General features: G+C 66.2%; 1 protein-coding gene across 4 annotated transcripts; it reads right to left on the reverse strand.

The window, feature by feature from the left end:
- Positions 1-2,138: 2,138 nt before the first annotated feature.
- GRIN2C (glutamate ionotropic receptor NMDA type subunit 2C) lies at positions 2,139-22,355 on the reverse strand. 4 transcript variants are annotated; one of them, XM_055132998.1, is made up of 13 exons: positions 21,733-21,844; positions 15,131-15,631; positions 11,956-12,554; positions 11,563-11,677; positions 9,564-9,775; positions 9,049-9,211; positions 8,760-8,913; positions 7,084-7,209; positions 6,778-6,983; positions 6,161-6,321; positions 5,598-5,785; positions 4,310-4,542; positions 2,139-3,668 (listed from the first exon to the last, which is right to left on the reverse strand). In XM_055132998.1, exons 2-13 carry the CDS (start codon positions 15,566-15,568, stop codon positions 2,607-2,609), a joined length of 3,657 nt encoding a protein of 1,218 aa, XP_054988973.1. In that variant the 5' UTR covers positions 15,569-15,631; positions 21,733-21,844; the 3' UTR covers positions 2,139-2,606. The 4 variants fall into 4 exon arrangements, with proteins under 4 accessions (XP_054988973.1, XP_054988971.1, XP_054988972.1 ...); XM_055132996.1 differs by lacking the exon at positions 21,733-21,844 and adding an exon at positions 22,163-22,355 and having other exon boundaries at positions 2,141-3,668; positions 6,754-6,983; XM_055132997.1 differs by lacking the exon at positions 21,733-21,844 and adding an exon at positions 22,036-22,121 and having other exon boundaries at positions 2,141-3,668; positions 6,754-6,983.
- Between the last annotated feature and the right edge of the window lie 93 nt (positions 22,356-22,448).

The raw sequence follows: 22,448 nt of genomic DNA on the forward strand, positions 1-22,448 counted from the left end.
GGGGCGAGTGGTGGAGGGCCGGGTCCTCCGGGGGGCTGGGGCGGGAGAGGCTGGGCACCTGCCGGAGGGTCCTGCTCCCCCCTTCCCACAGACCCCCTCACGTCTCCCCAGAACGCGCTCCTGGAGAAGGAGCACAGGCGGCCCGGCCCCTCCTCGGAGCCCGAACAGCAGGCGCGGCGCCACGCTTGGCCTTTAATTACCTTTCCGGGCTCGTTATTAATGACGCGGGCAGAGAGCAGCCCGGCCGCCACCTGCCTCAGCCGCCCCTGCAGCCCGTGGCCTTACTCACCGAGCCGACACGGGCTCACGGCCCTGCACCTGCACACAGCCCCCCGCCCCAGCCCGCTCAGCCCTGCCCCTGCACGCAGCACCCCCCACCTGCCCCAGCCCGCCCAGCCCTGCCCCTGCACGCAGCACCCCCCACCTGCCCCAGCCCGCCCAGCCCTGCACCTGCACACAGCCCCCCGCCCCAGCCCGCTCAGCCCTGCCCCTGCACGCAGCACCCCCCACCTGCCCCAGCCTGCCCAGCCCTGCCCCTGCACGCAGCACCCCCCACCTGCCCCAGCCCGCCCAGCCCTGCACCTGCACACAGCCCCCCGCCCCAGCCCGCTCAGCCCTGCCCCTGCACGCAGCCCCCCGCCCCAGCCCGCACCCCCCACCTGCCCCAGCCCGCCCAGCCCTGCCCCTGCACGCAGCCCCCAGCCCCAGCCCGCACCCCCCACCTGCCCCAGCCCGCCCAGCCCTGCCCCTGCACGCAGCACCCCCCACCTGCCCCAGCCCGCCCAGCCCTATTCCTGCAGGCAGCCCTCAGCCCCAGCCCACAGCCCGCCCGGCCCTGCCCCTGCACGCAGCCCTCCATCCCAACCTGAACTCAGCTCTGCCTTCTGCAAACTTTCACCCAGGATCGGGTGCCGCCCTGCCTCCCACCTCTGGCAGGGTCATACCCCCTTTAAGGTCTCTGGAGCACCCCTAGACAGACACTCTGCTCCAGCACCCCGTCCTGGCCCTGGGTGTCTAAGAAAAACCCAGTGCCGGGGCCGGAGTGATAGTACAGTAGGGAGGGCGTTCGCCTGGCCTGACCCTGGTTTCATCCCTGACACCCCCGAGGGTCCCTCAGCCTGCAGGAGAGTTCCCTGAGCACAGAGCCAGGAGTAAGCCCTGAGCACCACTAGGTGGGGCCCCAAAGCAAGCAGCACAGTGCAGGGAAGATGGAATGAATGATGGGACCACTGTCCCGGGGGCTCCCGGCTCCCTCCCCCGCCCTCAGAGAAAGCACGAACGCTTGGTTCTGGGGGTGGCCCAGAAGCGACACAGGACCGGAAGGGGGGCCGCTTGGAAGGGTGTTTGGTGGGGCTGGGGGTGCACCCGAGTCACTCTGAGGCCCCGGCCCATTTCCTGTTTGGTGTGCGTGAGGGCACAGGGCCCGCTGTCTGTGGGCCGGGGTGGGAGAGTGAACTACACCCCCAGATTTGGCACCGCAGGCGTGAAAACCGTAAGCAGAGCCAAGCAGAGGCTTCCACGCGGGAGCCCCGAGCTAAGCCCCGGGACCACACGGCCCCCGAGTATCCCCAGAGACTCCCCCAAGCTCTGAATGGGCCGCAGCCCCGAGGCTGCCAGTGTGCCCCAAACAAACAAACAAGTCCACAAGCAGGAGGTATTTTGTTAGCTGGCCCTTGGGGCCAGAGTGAAGGACCGCGGGGAGGGCGCTTTTCTTTCCCGAGGCCGGCCCAGGTTCGATCCCCGGCACCCCATAGGGCCCCCCTGAGCCCTGCCAGGAGTGACCCCCGAGCATTGCTGGGTGTGCCCCCACCTCCAGGATTCACGGACTAGGCTGTGACATAGGATAAAAGGGGGGGGCCGCTGGGAGCCCCAAAGGCAAGAACTCAGACAATAGAACCTTGGACCGCCCAGCCCCGGCTCCAGCAAGGCGGGGCCCGCCCCAGCCCTGACGCTCTGTTAGCCAGCAAGCCGCTGTAAGCAGTAAGCGGAGAGGCACCCCCACTGCCCCCTGTGCCGCCTCCCCACAGCCAGGCCCCGGGTGCGCCCCGCCCCCGCTCTTCAAGGAGAGTGAAGGGTGAGCCCTGTCATCACTGCCGGGCACCCACTCGTGCCGAGCCATTTGTCACATCCGGCCCCAACGGGCAGAAGCTGGCACGGAATACCAAGTGGCGGGTGCCGCCAGGCCTCTCGGCTCCCTCTCCCGAAGCGCCCTCCAGGCAGCTGCCCCAGGCAGGCTCCCGCCTGCGGTGCTCCCCCGGGCACCCCTCCAGGGTGCAGACTGAGACAGCCAGACACGGGGGTTGCAAACGTCTCTTTAATACCCGCGCTCGAGAGCAGAGCCCCCAGCCCCAGGGACACGCCCAGGAGCCCTTTGCAGGGCTGAGCCCCCTCCCCAGGCTTTGCTGGGTAAAGGGGGTGGGGAGCAGGGACCCAGCCCCCACGGCAGTGGCGAGGCTGTGACCCTGGGGCTCCCAGTGTCCCCGTGGATGATGACATCAGCTGCTGGCGATCCCAGTGGCCAGGGTCTGACGGCCGAAGCCAGAAAGGCCCCTGGCCCACCTGTGCCCTCAGGAGGCAGCGCCCGGCGGAGAATCCCGCGGACGCGCTCACACTTCCGACTCCAAGCTGGAGATCCGCCTCCAGGTGCAAAGTCCGGGGTAGCCGTGCACCCCACAAGGCGGCCTGCACGCCTGCTCCAGCACCCCACTGTCCCGGTAGCCCGTGGCCAGTCCCAGGGTCCTGCCTCTGTGCCCCGGTGGCCCCCAGGCCCCCGAGAGCCAGGGGCTGTGGCTGGCACAGGGCGGGAGGGCGGGGCAGGCAGGCCCCCAGCAGAGCGGCAGCGGGGCGTGCGCGTGGGGGCACACGTGCTGTCTGTGCGGCCAGGTGGGCACCGCCGCCCACCAGCCTTCCTGGCAGGCCTCGCGGTAGGAGGGGAGCCGCAGGGGCTGCACCGGCCCCCAGTGGCCGCACCCCAGGCGGGCGCAGCAGGCCGGGAGCGAGCTGGGGCGGGCGGCGAACGCCTCGGCCACCGAGCTGGGCAGGGAAGCGTGGCGGGCGCGCAGACCCCGGGCCCAGGCCGCGCGCAGCAGCGCCTCCCGCCGCGCCAGCTGCTCCGGCCCGAGCAGCGGCAGGTCCTCGGACTCGGGGGGCTCCGGGAAGAGCGGGAGGAAGGGGCGCCCCGACCGGTCGGCCCGGGGGAAGGAGCTGTAGTGGCGGCACTCGGGCGACAGGGGGCGCTCGGGGAGCGCGCGCCGCTCGCAGGCCCAGAGGTGGCGCCCGCCCCCGCGCCCCGCCCGGCCCGCGCCCCGCGCCCCGCAGCCCCGGCAGCCGTCGGGCGGGGGCGGCGCGGCCGTCGGGGGCTGGCCCGGGAGCTGCGGGAGCCTGCGGCGGCCCGGCTCGGGGCCGGGGCCGGGGCCGGGGCCGGGCGTGGAGGGCCGCGAGCAGGGGCAGGCGGGCGACGGGGGTGCCCGGCGGCCGCCGCCCCAGTTCTCGATGGTGCGCGCCGCGCGGTCCAGAGAGCTGCCCACGCCCGCCGTGGTCACCATGTCGCGCGCGGCCTGCAGCATCTTGAGCACGCTGGCCTGGGCCGAGCTGGCCGTGAGGTCCGGGCTGGGCGGCCGCGCGGGGCTGGCCAGGCTCTGCACCCCGCTGAAGCAGCTGTAGATGCCCTGTTAGTGGGTGGGGGGGGGACGGGGTGGACACGTGAGCTCGGACCCCTGGGCGGCGGCCAACGCCCCAGTGCTCAGGGATCACTTCTGGTGGTGGGACCTAGAGGGCCAGATGGGGTCTTGGGGATGGAACCCAGGCGGGCCACGTGCAAAGCAAGTGCCCTCCCCAACGTACTATTTCGGTGGCCCCAGTCCAGCGCTCTAAGGGCCTAGAGGTGCCCCGGCTCGGGCTCCAAGTGGCACTGTCTGGCGGGGAGGCAGCAGGACAGTTCACTCCAAAACTCACCCAGCTTGCCCACCCCGGGTTCCATCCCCGGCGTCCCATAGGGTCCCCCGGGGAACAGCCAGGACTAACTCCTGAGTGCAGAGCCAGGAGGAACCCCTGAGCATTGTCGGGTGTGACCCAAAAAGTCAACACAAACAAAACACACTCAGCTTGCAACTGGCCAAAAGGGCTGCACGGGCCCAGCCTCTGCCCTGGCCGCGGGCTCTGCCACCCTCTGCAGGGGGTGCGGGCAGGCCCGGAAGCTCCGGGAACCTCAGAGCCCCCCACCTCCACAAGAGTCGGGGTCTCTCAGACTTATCCACTTGGACCCCTAACGGGGGCACCTGCCAAGCGGGCAGGGCGGGCGGGCACCCACCCGGCTGAAGGCCAGCAGGAAGTCCAGCCGGGACGCGTCGGGCACGGAGTGGCGCAGCTTCCAGTAGACCAGGTGCTCCCAGGCGAAGACCAGCAGCGCCAGCCCCATGGCCACGAGCAGCATGTAGAACACGCCCGCCATGTTGTCGATGTCCAGCTTGCTGCTCATCACCTCGTTCTTCTCGTTCTGGCAGATCCCCGACAGCCACAGCGTCTCCAGCTTCTGGGTCTCCCCTGGGGAGGGGGGCACGTCTGGCTCAGGAGGGACCCTTTCCCCCAGCTCACCCGGGCCTGCCAGGGGGGCCCCAGGGCGGGGGTCGTGGGGTGTCCAAGGGCCAACGGCACGCGGGTGACCCCACCCGCGCCCATGGACGCCTGTTGCTGGGACCCCTCCTGCGCTCACTTCACTGGCCTCATAGGTTCGTTTTTGCGCCCCGGCGATGCTCAGGGGTTACTCCTGGCTCTGCACTCCGGAATTACTCCTGGCGGTGCTCAGGGGGCCGTGTGGGGTGCTGGGGATCAAGCGCCCTCCCGGCAGTGCAGTGGCTCCAGCCGACACACCAGGCACACAGTAATTTCCTCCAAACGGGGCATCAAGGTAGGGTGGCACGTGGGGACAAAAGCCCTAGGCATGCCACTCCCCCCTCCCCCGGCCAGGAACCCCAGACACTCCCTTTCCATCACTGCGGGGATTCCGGGTGCTGGGGGAAGCAGGAGGGACCTTACTGCAAAGGGTGCTCCCCACCCGGGCAGACTCACGCAGCGGCCCCACCCCCATGGCCAGCCACACCCCGACTCTGGGCCTAGGCGGGGCCTGGCGCTTTCCCGGCCCTCAAGAGAGAAAAAGGGGCTGTGGGGGCAAAACTATGTTCAGAATCCACCCCGGTTCCCACTATGCGGCCTGACTGTGCGCTTGTCTTTCTACGTTTGGGGGACTCCCCCCCTGCAAAGTCAGGGCTCTTTCTGGGAGCTCCTAATACTCACCCCACATCTCAGCCTTGCACCCCCAGAGACCCCCCCAACCCACAGGCATCAGGAGCAAAGGCGGGGGCTGGAGCGATAGCACAGCGGGTAGGGCGTTTGCCTTGCACTCGGCCGACCCGGGTTCGAATCCCAGCATCCCATAGGGTCCCCTGAGCACCGCCAGGGGTAATTCCTGAGTGCATGAGCCAGGAGTAACCCCTGTGCATTGCCGGGTGTGACCCAAAAAAAAAAAAAAGAGCGAAGGCGGAGGGGCTGGCCTGCTCTCTGGCTCCGCCCCCCAGTGTCCCCACACGGGCGCCACCCACCGTCCCCCAGGAACTGCAGGAGCGCCAGGTCGATGGGTCGCTTCCAGTGGGAGCCTTTCTGCATGGCGATGCCGTAGCCCGTGGTGGCGAAGACCTTGCCCGAGCCGATGGTGACCAGCTTGCAGCCCTCGTCCTTGCCCGCCATGTAGTTGAGCACGGCCGCGTCGTAGATGAAGGCGTCCAGCTTCCTGCGGGCAGGCCAAGATCAGGCCGGGCAGCCTGCGGGCTGGGGGGTCCCCAAGCATGGGGAGGAGCCCGCTGAGCACCACCCAGGAGCGGAGATGGGCGGAGAATACCGGGACCCCAGCTTCCCTGCTCCCGGAGCCGGGGGACACCCCACCTCTGCAGCCTGCAGGTGCTCAAAGGCCCCAGCTAGACCCACCCCTGTGGGTGTGGGCACACCCCAGCCCTGTGTCTCTGCACCCCAGTGTCCAGACCTCACGGCCTGAGCCCGGGAGCCCCGCAGACCAGCTCACTGTCTCTGCTATCCCCAGCGTGCGTCTGAGGCCGACCCACGGCAGGGGGGGACCCGGGGGAGTGGGGGCCCACCAGTGAGGACGCACCCCATCTTGAGGCTGGTGAGCGCGTCCTCCACCGAGCGCTGGTTGAACCTGACCATGTGTGTGTGCATGTCGCGGTAGTTGCTGCGGATGTTCCGCTCCGTGCTGCCGTTGGGCACCGTGCCAAAGCGGAAGGGCGGGTACTGGTCCTGGGGCCGCTGGAACTGCGGGCAGAGAGGCTGCTGTCAGTGCAGAGGGCTGGCAGAGGGCAGGCGGCCTGGCACACCACCCAAGCCACTCCTGGGGTACAAGTGGGGAAACTGAGGCCAGGGCCAGGAGTGACGTGCCTGCTTGGTCAGTGGGCCTAAGCCATCTCTCTCCCTGGCTTCCTGCTCCCGCCTCCAGGTTTTGGTTTTGGGGCCACACCTGGCGGTACTCAGGGCTGGCGCCTGGCTCCGTAATGAGGGATCGCTCCTGGCAGTGCTCAGGGGACCATACGGGGTGCCAGGGATCGAATCTAGGTGGGCTGCGCGCCAGGCAGGCGCCCTCTCCCCTCGGTGTTACCTCCCCGGCCCGCTTCCCCCAGTTCTAGTCCCCGCTGAGCTCCACACGTCCCCCGCCCAGCCCTCTGTCCCCGCACCCTGGCCCCCCGCCACCTTCTTGTCGCTGAGGCCAGACACCGTATCGATGTACTGCTCCTGGATCATGAAGGCGGCCAGGTTGGCCGTGTAGCTGGCGAGGAAGATGACGGCGAAGAAGGCCCACACCAGCACCATGATCTTGCTGGTGGTGCCGCGCGGGTTCTCGATGGGCACCGAGTTGTTGAAGACCAGCGCCCACAGCAGCCACACCGACTTGCCGATGGTGAAGGACGGGCCCCCGGGCTCTGTGGGGCGGTGACACGGGGGCTGGGGTGTCAGCGGCTGTCCCAGCCACCCTCCCCCCACACCCCCACATGCAGGACGCCCACCGGGGGGCTCACTCACTCTTGCCGCTGGTGAGGTTCTGGTTGTAGCTGACGGGGCTGAAATACTCGAACATGAAGACCGTGATGGCCACCACGGTGAGACACATGACGAACATCATAACCCACACGGCCGGGCTGTAGGGCTCTGCGGGAGCAGGCGGCGGCTCAGGGCACGGCGGGACGTGGGCGGCGACAGACGGGGCCCCACTGTGGGGGGCCCCGCTCAGCTCAGCACCCCCGGGAGGTCAGGCTCATCAGCCATATACCTTTGGTTGGATATTTTGGGTGTGGGGGCACACCTGGCAGTGCTCAGAGGCTACTCCTGGCTCAGTGCTCGGGATCACTCCCAGCAGTGCTCAGGGGACCGTGTGGCACTAGGGATGGAGCCCAGGGCTCCCACCTACAGATCCTATACAGGGTCTGCACCCCAGGCTCTCCTGGTCCGCTGCCCCCCCCAGAGTCTGGAAAGCACAGGACTGGGGTCACCCCCTTTGCCATGGCAGAGAGGCTCTTGGTACCGCCCAGGATCTCCCACTGGGTGCTCGGCCATCCAGGACGAGGGCCCTGTCCCAAACCTGGTCTGGGACCTGTGCACGTGGCTGTGGGGGAGATGCTGCATTGCCCCGCCCCCCTCCAGCCTGTCCAAAGCAATTCCAGGCCCTTCCCCTGGGGTGCCCCACCCTCCAAGGAGCCCCTCCCCCCTCCCCCTGACCCACCCCGCCAAGCATCCCGGAAGAAGTCCCCTGCATCCTGGTCTCCTGTCCCTCTCAACAACAGCCCTTCTTCTTCTTCTTCTTTTTTTTTTTTTTTGCTTTAGGACCACACCCACTGGTGCTCAGGGCTTCCTCCTGGCTCTGCACTCAGGGCTCACTCTTGGCAAGGCTCAGGGGATCCTCACGGTGCTGGGGGTTGAACCCAGGCTGGCCACATGCAAGGCAAGTGCCTCACCCACTGAAGCATCTCTCTGGCCACTGGTAGCACATCTCTCCTTTGGAAGCCCTAGCCTGGGGCTGTCGTGATAGCACAGCGGGGAGGGCTCTTGACTTGCATGTGGCTGACCAGGGTTCGATTCCCAGTCCCCTGTGAACCACCAAAAGTGATTCCTGAGTGCAGAGCCAGGGGAAACTCCTGAGCACCACTGTATGTGACCTAAAAAGAAAAAAAAAAAAAAAGGAATCCCTATGCTGTGTGTCGTTTTTCCTTTCTTAAACTTTTTGTTTTGGCTTTCCCCCTCTCTTTTTTGCCAAAGCTAGGAGACTTTAACAAAGCATTCCCAGCACAGTGCCCTGGCACATAGTTAGGGTTAAACAGTGAGTGCCCAAAAAATAGCATTTTTTTTTTTAATTTGGGAGCTACACCAGTCAGTGCCCAGGGCTCACTCCTGACTCTGTGCTCCATGATCACCCCTGTGGGGCTCTGGGGACCCCTGTGCATTGCTGAGGTTCAGCCCTGGGTCAGCCATGTGCCAGGCCAGTGCCCTGCCTGCTGTACTCTCTCTCCTGGCACCCGCCTTTCCTCAGGGGCCTCCTCTGTTCCCCCAATACCACCCCAGGCTCAGAAAGGAGCATCCACCACTTGCCCCTCCATCCCCTGCCCCGCCTGCGCCAGCCTCCCCAGCCTGGAGCTGTGTGCAGGCTTCTGGGGGCTCCCCCAGCTCCACACCCCGACCCGGGCCACTCTCCAGCGCAGCCGCACCCAGGAAGGCCGAGGGGGAGACGGTGCCGTTGCTGCGTGCCACCATCACGCTGATGCCCGTCTCCACGAAGGGCACGGAGAAATCGACGACCTCGGAGCGCTCCTCGTTGATGGTGAGCGAGCCGATGGCCATGTCCGCGCGCTTGTAGTACACCTGGGGTGGGGATCGGCATGGGAGGGGGGCCCCCTGGCGCTCTCCTCGGGCTGCACGCAACCCCAGCCGTGGCGCCCCAGCACTGGAGCCGCCTTGGGGAAACCGGGGCGGGCGGTGGCCCTGGGGGCCGCCTACCTCCCCGATCATGCCGTTCCACACGCCTCGCACCCGCTTGCCGTGCTTGCCATTGGTCACCAGATACAGGTCGTAGGAGAACTTGACCACCTTGGCCAGCTTCTTAAGGATGTCGATGCAGAAGCCTTTGCAACAGAGCTTGGTATAGGGGGCGGCGTCCCCGCTGAAGCAGCCGAGGGGAGAAGGGGGCGTGTCAGGATTCGCCCCGCCCGCCCCGGCCCCGCCTCTCCACCCCGCCCACTAATTCCTTTCCCATCCCGTCCGTCCACCGTGGCCCCGCCCACGGTGGCCCCGCCCCTCCAGTCCCGTCCACCAATGCCCGACCCCACCCACGGTGGCCCCGCCCCTCCAGCCCCGCCCACCAATGCCCCTTTCCCATCCGGTCCTGTCCACAGCGGAACCGCCCATCCAGGTCCATAGTCTCGGCCCCGCCCCCGTGCTCCGGCCCCGCCCCTCCCATAATGGCCCCGCCCATCCCGTGGTGGCCACGCCCATTCCAGTCCCGCCCCGCCCACCTGAAGGTCTGGTTGGTCTGCCGGCGGCAGGGCACCGTGTTGGGCACGCAGCCGCCCGTGCCGGGATCCGGGCTCTCCACGATGACGAAGGGCCGCTCCTCCAGCGTGGCCACTGTCAGGTGACGGCTGTCCACCACGGGCTGCAGCGAGGCGCTGTAGCGAGGCCACACCGGGTACTTCATGTGCAGGATGCCGTGATCCCAGCGCCCCACCTGCAGAGTGTGACCGGCCTCAGCCCCCGGCCTCAGCCCCCTCCCTGCACCCGCTGCCTAGGGCCTGCCAGGCGCCCGGGCTCTTTCCAGGGGCGCTGGGGGAGGGGAACACTTGGAGAACAGGGCTGGGCATGAGCCAAGAGGGCGGGCTCCGTGCCGCCTCCCTGGGCGCCGGGCCCTGCTCGTTCCAATCCTCACAGCTGTTGGCCTGAGTCATCCCCCTGAAGCCCAGACGGGAGCCTGCCTCCCCCCTGCAGTTCTCCGGCCTCGTGCCAAGTCAGCCGAGAACATGGGGCCCTTCATGATTCCTCCCTCCCTGGGGCCGGAGTGAGTACAGTGGGGAGGTCGCTTGCCTAGTACACAAACAACCCAAGTTCCATTCCCAGCATCCCTTAGGGTCCCCCAAGAACCGCCAGGAGGGAATCCTGAATGCAGAGCTCAGCGGAGCCCCTAAGCATTGCTGGGTGTGACCCAAAAAATGAAATAATGCCCTAAAGGTGTTTCTTTAAACAGCCCCTGAGGGCCAGGAACAATACTATGGAGGAGGCACTTGCCTGGCTTGTGTCCCCACCCTAGTCCAATCCCCGGGTCTGGTCTCTGAACACTGCCGAGCAGCGACCCTGAGCACAGAACCAGGAGTAACCTTCACAAGGACCACTGGGTGTGACCCCAAATATAACCCAAGAATGTTCCAGGAGACATAGCTCAATGGGCTGGGGCATGTGAGAGGCCCAGGTTTGATGTCCTGCATCTCGTGGACCCCTGAACAACTCTGGGTGTGACCCTGGAGGCCCCTAGCCCCATGGGCCTGAGCACTGAACAGTGAGGCCCAACTACTCATCAGGCCCCAATGACATGACTTGGTGTTGCACTCAGGATGCTGGGTATGGCTTAATTAATTTATGATTTGGTGTGGTTTTTTTGTTTATTTATTCATTTATTTTGCTTTTTGGGTCACACCAGGCGATGCACAGGGGTTATTCCTGGCTCTGCACTCAGGAATTACTCCTGGCAGTGCTCAGGGGACCATATGGGATGCTGGGAATTGAACCCGGGTCGGCCGCGTGCAAGGCAAACGCCCTACCCACTGTGCTATCGCTCCAGCCCCCTGTTTGTTTATTTTTGAGTCACACCTGGGGCCTCCCTTTGGGGTTACTCCTGGCTCTGTACTCAGGAGTTATTCCTGGTGGTTTAGGGGGACCACATGGGGTGTCGGGGGATCAAACCCAGGTCAGCCACGAGCCCTACCTGCTCTATTATCTATCTGATCAGGGTTTGGTTTTGTTTTTCTTTTTGGGTCACACCCGAAGATGCACAGGGGTTACTCCCGGCTCTGCACTCAGGAATTACTCCTGGCGGTGCTCAGGGGACATATGGAATGCTGGGAGTCGAACCCGGGTCGGCCACGTGCAAGGCAAATGCAGTCCCAGGCTACTTCGATCTCTTCCCGACCGGCTTCTCGGCCACCACAGCCTGGCCCCAATCTCAAAGTTGGCGAAGCCTTCCGCAGTTTCCTCCTTTGTGGACAGGCCTGACTCTGCTCTCCCCCCCGTGCCCCCCAGTGTCCCCAAGTTCTGCTTGTACCCCAGTGGCCAGCACCAGCCGGGTCCCTCATGCAGGACAGGGCTGAGAGGCCTTGGTCACGGGGGTGGCTGGAGCAGAGGCTCCTCCCCCGGCCTGGGGTGCCCAGCAGACTGACCCCGAGGGGCTGGAGAGGGGACGAAAGGGACTCTGCTCCGTGGGGGCCAAGAGGGAGACCCGAGGGCCCGGGGTCACCCCCTTCTCACCATCTCCCAGAGGCGGTGCCGGTTGAGAGCGATGACCACCATGGTGGGCTGGAGCAGGTGGCCCCCGGGGCCGAAGGAGAAGTCCCGGCCCTCCCAGGAGACGTTCAGCAGGTGCCTGCAGGGGTGCAGGGCGGGAGTCAGCACCGGGCCCCCCTCCCCTGCCTTCTGCCCCACCCTCCTAACTCACCAGGCCCATGGCGCGGCTCACCGCGGTGTGCCCCTACCTGCCCCCCATCCTCATGCACACCCCCTTTCTCCAGAAGAGGGAAGGAAGGCCCAGAGAGGGGCGGTAACTTGTCCCGGGACGCACAACTCGTGGGAGGTGCGGCCAGCGAGTCCCAGCTCCCGCCCCCCCCCGCCCCTCCACCCGCCCTGCCCCGGAGAAGTGTCCACCTGTAGAAGGCCTCCCGGGCAGGGCTCACGGGTCCGGGGTGGCCGCGGCAGTCCTCGGCGGGGCTGGGGAGGACGCCGTGCTGGCGCCGGTAGCCGTGGGCGCCCAGCGCCAGGACGGCCACGCCGTCGCGGACCTTCTGGCGCAGGCTGAGGCGCCAGCTCTCGGTGACCACGCTGATGAGGCCCACGGGGAAGGCGGCCGGGGGCGCGTCGGTGCTGCCCAGCGCCAGGTTGGGCACGAGCCACACGTGCCCGGGCCCCACCAGGCCGGCGCGCGCCGCCTCGTCGAAGAGCACCTGCGCCTCGTCGCGCGAGCAGTAGGCCAGCAGCACGGGCGCGTCGATGGAGCGCAGCAGCCGCTGGGTCTGCGCGCGCGGCCCGCCGGGGCCCAGCTCCAGCGTGAGCACGTCCAGCAGCCGCCAGCCCGGCGCGCCCGCGTCCGCCGCGGCGCGCACGCCCTCCAGGAAGAGCGCGTGGCCCGGGTGCAGGCTGGTGATGACGGCGAACGCGCCCCAGTCGTACTCCTCCAGCACCTTGAACAGCACCTGCAGCTGCTGCGCCACCGACGCGCCCAGCTGCAGGAAGGCGGAGCCCGGCTCCTGCGGGGGCGGGGCCTGAGACGGGGCGGGGCCGGCCGAGCCCCACCCCACCCCCGGCGCGGCCCCCCCGCGGGGCGACCCCACCCACCCACCCGCGCACCGACCTCCGGGACCCGCAGATACCCTCCGCGCTCACCTCAGGGGTGCCCCGGTCTAGCGGGGCGCCCGGGGATTTGCGTTTGGTGGGGCTCACCCCGCTGACTCCCTGGGGTGCGGGGAACGGGGAGGGGTCCCTGCGGTTGGTCGAGGGACGGGCTGGAGCCCTTCCCGCAGGGTTATGCTTTCTGAGAGAAGCTTTTCGGGCGATCTTGCTAGTTTAGAGGGGCAGCCCCAGAGCCAGGCACCCTCGGACAACCGCAGGCGGCATCTCTGCTTTTACTAAGGCTCTGAGAAGTTTAGGGGGCGCTCAGGGGGACTGGCACCGCTACTCGGGGTGCAGCCTGGCAGTGAGGTAGTCCCTCTTCTGGTTCCTCCTGCGCCCCGACTCCCACCCCCCAGCCCGGCCCTTCCCTCACTCAGCATTTCCCTGCGTGGCAACTTCTCCATCTTTTCAAAAACAAAACAAAAACTGCCAGTCACGTTCCTTCAACAAAAAATTGCAAGATCTCAGGACTGGAGAGATAGTGCAGGGGTAGGACGCTCACCCATGCACGCGGCCAACCCAGGTTCGATCCCCGACATCCCATAGGGTCCCTCGAGCACCGCCAAGAGTAATTCCTCAGAGCAGTCAGGAGTAACCCCTGACCACCACTGGGTGTGGCCCAAAAGCCACAAAATAAAGCACTGCACTGTAGCACTGTCGTCCCATTATTCATCAATTTGCTCGAGCGGGCACCAGTCACGTCTCCATTGTGAGACTTGTTATTACTGTTTTTGGCATATCGAATACGCCACGGGTAGCTGGCCAGGAGTGATAGCACATCAGGTAAGGTATTTGCCTTGCAAGCAGCTGACCCGGGATCAATTCCTCTGTCCCTCTCAGAAAGTCTGGCAAGCTACTAAGAGTATCCTTCCCGCACAAAATAAAAAAAAATAAAAATAAATTTAAAAGTGGCAAGATGGAAAATAGAAACAGGGTGAAGGGAGGCCTTGAAACAGGGACTCAAAGTCAGGACAATGCCACGAGGGCACCTAGTCTGGCTCCTGCTTCAAGCAATAAGTTCAAAACTTAGCATTGACGGGGCTGGAGCGATAGATAGCACAGCGGGAGGGCGTTTGCCTTGCACGTGCCTGACCTGGGTTTGATCCCTGGTATCCCATGTGGACCCCAAGCACTGCCGGGAGTAATTCCTGAGTGCAGAGCCAGGAGTAACCATGAGCATCACTGGGTGTGACCCAAAGAGACAAAAACAAAATTAACATTGATGATACTTGGGAGAATCTGAACACTGTTTGGATACTTGGTGACATTGAGGGATTTTACTCTTCACTGTATGGGATGATGGTGATTGATGAGGATGATGGTGTGTGTGTGTGTGTGTGTGTGTGTGTGTGTGTGTGTGTGTGTGTAAGCCCTGTCTACTAGCGATAGGCACTGAATTGTTTGTGGATGGCATAGTACAGGGTCTGGGCTTTGATTACAATTAGTACAAAAGAGGGAGGAGGGGGAGCAGAGATGGGGCAGGCCGGGAGCGGTGGGACCTGTGAGTTTGTAATCATCCGCTTTGGGGTAAAAGGCTCCATAAGAAACAGGAACAGGGGGGCAGGGGCGAGAGTACAGCGGGGAGGGTGTTTGCCTTGCACGCGGCTGACCTGGGTTCGATTCCCAGCATCCCATAGGGTCCCCCAAGCACCGCCAGGAGTGATTCCTGAGTGCAGAGCCAGGAGGAACCCCTGTGCATCGCCGGTGGGACCCAAAAAGCAAAAAAGAAAGAAAAAAAATTAAAAAGAAAAAGAAAAACGTGAGCAGGGCTGGAGAGCAGCCACCAGGCCGAGCCTTGCGGGAGTCCCAGGCCCCGTCCCCAGCACCAGGTGGTCCCGAAGCAGCCCAGGAGTGTCCCCAGGCAGGGAACTGGGCGCAGCCCCTCTCGCCAGACCCCCAAGCCAGTAGATTAGGGCAAAGCTGAGCACAAGAGACAGACGAGCCCGAGCAGGTCTCTCCTTACGCTCCGCTCACTCCCACCGGGGGCCCGACTCGAACAGCCCCCTTCCCTGGGACCCACCCCCACCCCACCTGGAGCACTCCCCCTGGCGCTCAGGCCCTGCTCAGAGCTCAGTGCTCGCTTCATTTCTCCGTCAGCTGCTGCCCACACGGGCGCTCAGGGGGGCTCTGGGGGTCCCCTGGGGGCAGCCTGCTTCTCCTCTAGGCCACTGTGTGTGGGTGAAGGGGCGCCGGGAACGCTCTTCTCCCCCTGAGGAGGGCCAGCTCGGGGGGCGTGACTCCCCTGAAGTGACCGCAGCCATCCCCAGGGCTGGCCCCCACCCGCTGACCCCCGGCCCTCGCCAGGGCCCAGTGGGAAAATCACAGAAAACTGGGCGCGGCCCACAGCCTTCTCCCACCCCACCCCACCCCTGCTCCTGGCCCCCCCACCCCATCCCCCTCCCGAGGCGGCTCCGGGCCCCGCCCGGGCAGGTACCTTCGGGGTGAGGACCACCGCGGAGCCGCCGCTGATGCTGAGGATGGGCACGTGCGTCTGGGAGGAGACGAAGTCGAGGATCTGGGCCACGGCCTCCGTGTCCACGTTGTCCTCGAACACGATGCCGTGGACGCGGGCGGCACCCAGGAGCCCGCAGATCTGCGTGAGGAGGCTGCTGGGGTTGGTGTGGTTCACGCCCACGGTGAGCGGCTGGATGCCCACGGGCAGGTCCAGGAAGTTCTGCGGGGTGAGGCGGGTGCGGCCCGAGGCCTGCGCGGGCCCCGAGCTGCCGAACACCACGGCCACCGTCACGGCCGGCTGGCCCCGCCCCGCGCCCGGCCCCGCCCAGGCCCCCAGCAGGGAGGTGAGCAGCAGGGCCGGCCCCAGGGCGCTGCCCATGTCCACCGCGGGGTCCTGCGGGGAGACCGGCCCGGGCATGGGAGGGGGAGAGGCGGGGGGCACAGGCGAACCCCGGGGCAGACGGCTGGGCCAGAGACACACCTGGAAGTCGGCAGAGACAGGCCACGCAGGAAGGACACAGACAGACAGACAGACAGACAGAGACAGGTCAGCGAGTAACCAGGGCAGCCAAAGAGCTGGGGGCTGGGGGCACAGGAGTCGGGGTACGGGCCCAGTGACGCCCCCCTTCTGGCGCCCAGCTCGCTGGCCTAGGCAGGTCACGGGGCCCCTGTGATCCCAGGACCTGCCATGCAGCCCTGGGACACGCCGCTGCTTCCGATGGGGACTCAGAGCCAGACCGGTGAGGGGGTCGTCAGCCCCTGCCCCAGGAAGCGTCACAGCAGAGGCTGCTCTAGGGTCCAAGTGCATGGGTGTGAGTTGGGCAGACCGGTTGCAAGCTGTGTGACCTTGGGGGAGTGTCTCAATCTCTCTGGGCTGTTTTTAAGTACTTTTTTTTTTTTAATTTTTGGTTTGTTTTTGTACTCCAGGGTCACTTCTGGCAGACCTTGGGGGACCCTATGCCATGTCATGTGTGAGGCCAGGGCTGGGCTGTCTCTCTGGCATTTCCAAATCCTCTTGCCTGCAGTAATCCCAGAGCTGCCTCTCACCACACAGGCGTGCACACGCGTCTCTCCATCCCACGTGAATCTTGGCGCTACTTGTGGCCCCTCGACCCAGGTCCTGCCATCCCTACCCGCCCCACACACATCCCACTTCAGCTAGCAGCCGCTCTTCTGCCTGATTCTGTGGGGCCCCAGGTCCCCCACGAGCATGCAGCGTCTTGCCCGTGGTGCTCCCCCATGCACGGGCCACAGGTCACGGGGCCCCTGTGGTCCCAGGGACACGCTGCTGCTTCGGATGGGGACTCAGAGCCAGACAGGTGAGGGGGTCATAGCCCATGCACGTTGGGTCCCCCAGGGTCTGCCATCTTTTTTTTTTCTTTTTGGGTCACACCCGGCAATGCACAGGGGTTACTTCTGTCTCTGCACTCAGGAATCACTCCTGGCGGTGCTGGGGGACCATATGGGATGCTGGGAATCGAACCCGGGTTGGCCGCGTGCAAGGTAAACGCCCTCCCCGCTGTGCTATCATTGCTCCAGCCCCAAGGGCTCTGCCATCTTCGCCCCAAACAAGACTCTTTTAAAAACTTGTCTGGGGGGCACTAAACCTGGCGGTGCTCAGGCTTCCCCTGGCTCCGCACTCCGGGGTCACTCCTGGGAGCGCTCAGAGACCACACGGGCTGCCGGGGACTGAACCTGGCCAGGCCGGCTGCTTGCAAGGCAAGTGCCCTCCCTGCTGCACTATCAGCCCAGCCCTCATCCTTTTTTCGGGTTTTGCCTCTCTGGCTGTGCTCAGGGGTCTCTCCTGCAGTGTTCAGGGGCCACCTGGATGCCGGGCAAAGACCCGGGTGGCCGTGTGCAAAGCAAGCTCTTACCAAGCTCTTCACTGCTTCAGCCCCCAAAGTCAAATTTTTTGGGGGAGGTTTGGGTGACACCCAGAAGGGCTCAGGGTTCAGTCCTGGTCATGCTTGGGGGACGGTGCCGTGCAGGGGTTAGAGCCAGGCTGAGCCACGTGCCAGCGGGAACCTTCGCCCCTGGACTGTCTCTTCCAAAGCCAGAGTTCTTGGGGCTGGAGTGACAGTACAGTGGGTGGGACACTCGCCTCGGACACGACCAAGCCGGGTTCCATCCCCGGCATCCTGTATGGTCCCGAGCATGACCAGGAGTGATTCCTGAGTGCTGAGCCAGGCGTGACCCCTGAGCATAGCTGGTGGGACCCAAAAACAAGACCAAAATATCCTGTTTCTTGCTGGTCTCTATCTACAGGGAAGCCAGGGCGCAGGGGAGAGCAAGGGCTGGCAGGGAACATTCAAGAAACTCTCCAGAGTGCTAAGGGAGACACAGAGGCCCATGTTTGTACACACACATGTGTGAGTGTATACACGTGTGTGTGTGCATTATGTGTGCGTGCAGAAGTGTACATATGTGAGAGCACACACGTGCACGTGTGTGCATATGTGTGCATGCATGGGTGCATGGGCCCCCAGCTAAGAGATGGGCTGCAGAAGCTGCAGGGCTGGAGGGGCATGGGGGCCTGGGGGCCAGGGTGGTCGGGGACAGCCGTTCAGAAGGAGCAGCCGGAGATGAGTCTCGTGGGCGCTGCAGCTCCTTCAGGGGAGTCCTGGTGGGCGCTCCTGCTCCCTGGGCCTGAACCCCGGCGCTGCCGGGGGACGAACCTCAGTGAGCCCCTTTCCAGGGAGGCGTGGACGCCGGGAGCCGCCGAGTGCCCCGCTGCCAGCATCCGGCAGCCCACACCCGCTGTGCCGCTGAACCTCGTCCCCATTCGTCCCTGTTCCAGCGCTCTTTGTCCCGGGAGAGGGACTGGCGAGCATCAAAGCCCAGATGCTCACGCGCCATGGAGCGTCGCCTGACTGCTCAGGGCCGAGAGGCAGCGCGGGGCAGCGGGCGGGAGGCTGCATTTATCTGCTGCCCTTGACATCCCCCCCCCACGTCCGGTTGATTTAGGGTCTGGGCCCCCACCTCACTGCGCCTACATTCGGGGCAGACTCCCAAGCCAGCCCGTGGCCACTCTTGCTATGAAGGGATTTTCTTCTTTTGTTGTTGTTTGTTTATTTTTGGCTTTGGGCCATGCCCAGCCATGCTCAGGGGTTACTCCTGGCTCTGCACTGAGGCATGACTCCGGGCGGGCTCGGGGGGGGGGGGGGCTTATGGGATGCCGGGGATCAAACCCAAGTTGGCGGCATGCAAGGCAAGCTCGGACCAGTTGTACTATCACTCCGGTCTCAGGAATTTTCAATTATCTAGCCAAGAGGGCCGGAGAGCCGGTACAGCAAGGGGGGGCACTTACACTGCATGCCGCTAACTCATATAGCCCCCCCCCCAGCACTGCCAGGATTGAGTCTTGAATGTGGAGCCAGGAGTAGCCCCTGAGCATCACTGGGTGTAGCCCCCAGCCCCCCCCCAACACATACAATAATTATCCGGCCATGAGGACTCAAGGCTTGCTCTCCCCCTGCAAGGCCTCCAATGCCTCCCTTCCCCCTCCTCGAAAGCGCCCCCTACACCCCTCCCTGACTGTCCCCCGCCCAAGCCCTAGATCTCTGCCACCCAAAACAGCTGCCACCGGTCACGGGGAAGAGTCAAGCACCTGGGCTCAGCTCCCCAGCCCGTGTAAAGCGCACAGAACATCCAAGAGCCGGACGGAGGGAACCTGCAGAATGTCTCATTCCTATTTTTACATCGATTACCTGTTGTAACTGACCTAATTCAGACAGCAGGTAACGGGGCAGGACAGCGGGGAGGGCGCTTGCCTCAGATGCGTCTGGCCCGGGTTTGATCCCCGTTATCCCATAGGGTCTCCCGAGCACCGCCAGGAGTGATTCCTGACTGCAGAGCCAGGAGGAAGCCCTGAGCATCTCTGGGGGTGGCCCCCCAAACAAACAAACGAAACCTCAAACAAAGGAAGTCACAGGGTGAAACAAAAGAGCCCGAAAATCCATTTTACTTCTTCCTGCTTCTTAATGTTTTCTTGGGGGCTGGAGCGATAGCACAGTGGGGAGGGCGTTTGCCTTCCACATGGCCGACCCGGGTTCGATTCCCAGCACCCCATATGGTCCCCTGAGCACCACCAGGGGTAGCTCCTGAGTACAGAGCCAGGAGTAGCCCCTGTGCATCGCCAGGTGTGATTCCCCCCAAAAAATGTTTTCTTTGGGGGCAGCCACACCCGGTGGGGTTTGGGGACCACATGGTGCTGGGAAAGAACCCGGGGCCCCTGCAGGGGAAGCCGGTGGCCTGGGCCTCTGCACTCCCCCTGCCCTTCTATTCGAGGGGGCTGCTCTGGGTGTAGGGCCCAGGGTGGAAGTCGAGGCCCTGCTGGAAAGTCACTGACCCTCCAGTAGGAATGGGGCAAACGTCACAGACTTCTGGGGCGCCTCACCAGGCCAGAGGGAATGGGCCCTTCCTCCTCCCCACTCCTGCCCCACCCCTGCCTGCTCCTTCGTCTGGAATGTTCCTCTAGTCAGGGTGCCTGCCGCCTTGGTCCCCCGAAGGACCCCACACTCCTGCCGGGCTGGTGACCAGCGCTGTTTGCTATCCCCGGGCCCTCTGCCCCGTGGTCCTCCGGGGCTGGGCCACCCTCTTCCCAAAACCTCCTGCTTGCATCAGAGAGAAATTTCCAGAACTTTCAGGCCTTCTGATATCCCTTCTCCTATCGGCTGATATCAGCTCATGTCGGCTGGTCTGGGCCCAGGGGACTTACTCCTGGCTCCGTGGCGGGGGTCAGCCCTGGCATTGGGGTGCTGGGACTGAGCCCCTGCCGGCTGCATGCAAGGCAGGCTTCCTGCCCGCGGTACTCCCGCTCTGGTGTCTGCGTGGTCTGGGCCCCAGGACCCCCCAAAAAATCCAGCGGGATGGTGGCAGCGGCCAGTGGTCTGGAACATTCTGCATCGCCCCCACAGGCCTGAGTGTCTGCGTGTTCATGGCTCTGCCAGGCTCCTGGGCACCAGCCTGGCACCCCTGGCACTGCTGCTCCCTGCCTGGAGACAGGATTCCTGGCGTTTCCCCACGCGGGAGCAGGGGAATCTGGGGTCCACTGCTTTTCTGTTGGCCGTCCTGCCTGGAGCAAGTACCCCACCAGGGTGTCACGTGAGGACGCTACCCCTCTACCTAGCTCCCAGGGCTGCGCTCCCTGACTTCTCCTTCCCCCCAGGATTCCACCGCCCCTGCTGCCCCCCACTGCCCCCTCCCCGGGGGGCGACCACCCCCTCCCCTCTGTAGGAATCTCTCACACCCAGGCGTGAAGTTCGGGGTATTTTTAGGCCGGCGATAAATAATTCATAGAGAACGTGGCATCAGGCTCCCCCCCACGCGAGGAGGGGGCGCGAGCGACGAGAACCACTGTCACCCGCGGCTCAAGGACACTCGCGATGCGGCGGTGGCGGCGGCGGGGCGCGGGGACCTGGCCACGCCTCCTGGCGGCCGGTCTGGGCAGCACGCGCGGAGACCCCCAGCCCCGCGGCTACCCCCTGCGGGGCTGCCCTCTCTGAGACCCCCCCACCCCGCGGCCCCACGCCGGGTCTCAGCCACCGGCGCGCGGGGGCGGGGTCCCAGCGCCCACTAGGGCCTCCACAGGCCCCGGAGTCCCCGCGCCTCGCTTCTTGGGACACGTTCACGCCCCTCGACGGAGTTTAGGAGCCGGCTCCGACCCGACGGTGGCTCCGGGACGAGCCGCGCTCCCGAGCGCGGTGACAGGCCCCCGAGAAGCTCCTTACCCTGTCCCCCTCAGCCACTGCGCGCCCCGGCGGGGTCCACAGCGCGACCACTCTCGGGGCTGCGGCCAGAATCCCGGGGGGCGAGCGCACAGGCGGGCACAGCGCCCCGCGGGGTGAGCGCGGCGGGAGGGAACGGCCGCTCGCCGGCGGGGCTCTGCCCCTGGCGCCCCCAGCCCCCCGCCCAGGTAGCCCTGTTCCTCCGCAGGGGGCTGGGGGCGTCCTTCCCCCTCAGCCTCGGGGATCCTGCCCGGACCCCTGCGAGCAGCTGTGGGGCCCAGCTCCCGTGTCCCAGCGCCCCGCTTTCCTCCAGCGCCCCGGATCCCCCTGGCCGGCTCAGCAGGTGGTCAGCGCCCACCGCCCCGGGAAGCCCACGCTGACCCCCGAGACCTATCAGCGTTCTGTTCCCCCCCCCCAGGAAGGGGGAAGGCCGGCGGGCTGGAGGACCGCAGCGGGGCGCAGGGAGACGCGCACACAGTCCCCTTCCCGCCGCGCGTCCCCGGCCCCCTGCTCTTGGGCGCTCCGGGTGTCCGGCAGCAACAGTTGGGGGGGTCCCGCCGCCCGGACCCCGCGCGCCGCGCCGCCCCCTCCTCCGGCGGGGCGGGAACTGGGGGGGCCTCGTGCCCCGAAGACGCAGGTCTCGGGCGCCCCGCGCGCGTCCTTCCCTCGCGGCCGCCGCGCCGGTCCCCTCGGATGCCACCCCCAGGTCGGGTCCCCGGGGCCGCCGGCCGCCCCCTGCTCGGACTCCCCCCAGTGTCCCGAGGCCGCGCGTCCTTGCCCGCGCCGGGGCGCCCGGAGCCCAGCGCAAGTTGGTGGCGAAGTTGGCGCCCCCGGCCCGCCGCCCGCCGCCACTCACCGCGGGGAAGGGGCGCCGCGCCCGCGCCGAGAGCCCGCCGGGGCCCGACCCGCGCCCCGCGCTCGCCCGCGGCCTGGCCCGCCCGCCCGCTCCGTCCGGGCCGGGCAGCGCGTCGCCCGCCGCCGCCGCCTGTGCCCGGCGCTCGCCGCCGCCCGCCCCGCGCCCGCCCCGCCGGGGCCCCGCCGCCTCCGCCCCGCCCCGGCCCGCCCCGCGCCCGCCCGCCCGCCGCGCGCCCGGACCCGGACCCCACGCGCGGGCCCCGCGCCCCGGGTTCGAGCCCGCCGCCCTCCCTCGCCGTGTGACCTTGGGCCCGCGAGTTCCCGGCTCCCGCGGTCCATACAGCGTCCCGGGGCGGGCATCGGGGAAGGCTGGGCAAGCTGCGAAGCGCGCCGAGCCCGGGACCGTGTTTAAGAGGCTCGTGGACACCTACCACGAGGCAGGGGCGCCTTTGGCAGTGGACAGGGCCCGGGGGCCGGGGGTCCCACGTCAGAGCTACCCTGGCCACCCTGCAGAGGTGACCCCTCTCATTTTTCCTGCCCCCTTGTTTTGGCGGTTCTGGGGAGGAACCAGGGAGGGAAGTGGATGGTGGGGCCAGCAGGGCCAGCAGCCCGGGGTCCCAGGGTGCCTGGCGTGTGGGCAGAAGGCAGGCGGCACGGCCAATCCCGGAGATGCAGGGCGGGGGCCGGCTGCCAACCCCGCTCCGGCCCCGGGGAAGC

The sequence above is a fragment of the Sorex araneus genome, chromosome 3, assembly GCF_027595985.1.
Source record: "Sorex araneus isolate mSorAra2 chromosome 3, mSorAra2.pri, whole genome shotgun sequence".
NCBI classification, from domain to species: Eukaryota; Metazoa; Chordata; class Mammalia; order Eulipotyphla; family Soricidae; genus Sorex; species Sorex araneus.

What these genes read in the sequence shown, in the direction of transcription:
- GRIN2C (XM_055132996.1), bottom strand. Translation starts at nt 15,568, where the DNA reads ATGCCCGGGCCGGTCTCCCCGCAGGACCCCGCGGTGGACATGGGCAGC. An exon ending in CAGACCAACCAGACCTTCAG is followed by an intron (nt 9,212 to 9,563) that starts GTGGGCGGGGCG and finishes CGGCTGCTTCAG; the next exon opens with CGGGGACGCCGCCCCCTATA. An exon ending in GAACCTCACCAGCGGCAAGA is followed by an intron (nt 6,984 to 7,083) that starts GTGAGTGAGCCC and finishes ACCGCCCCACAG; the next exon opens with AGCCCGGGGGCCCGTCCTTC.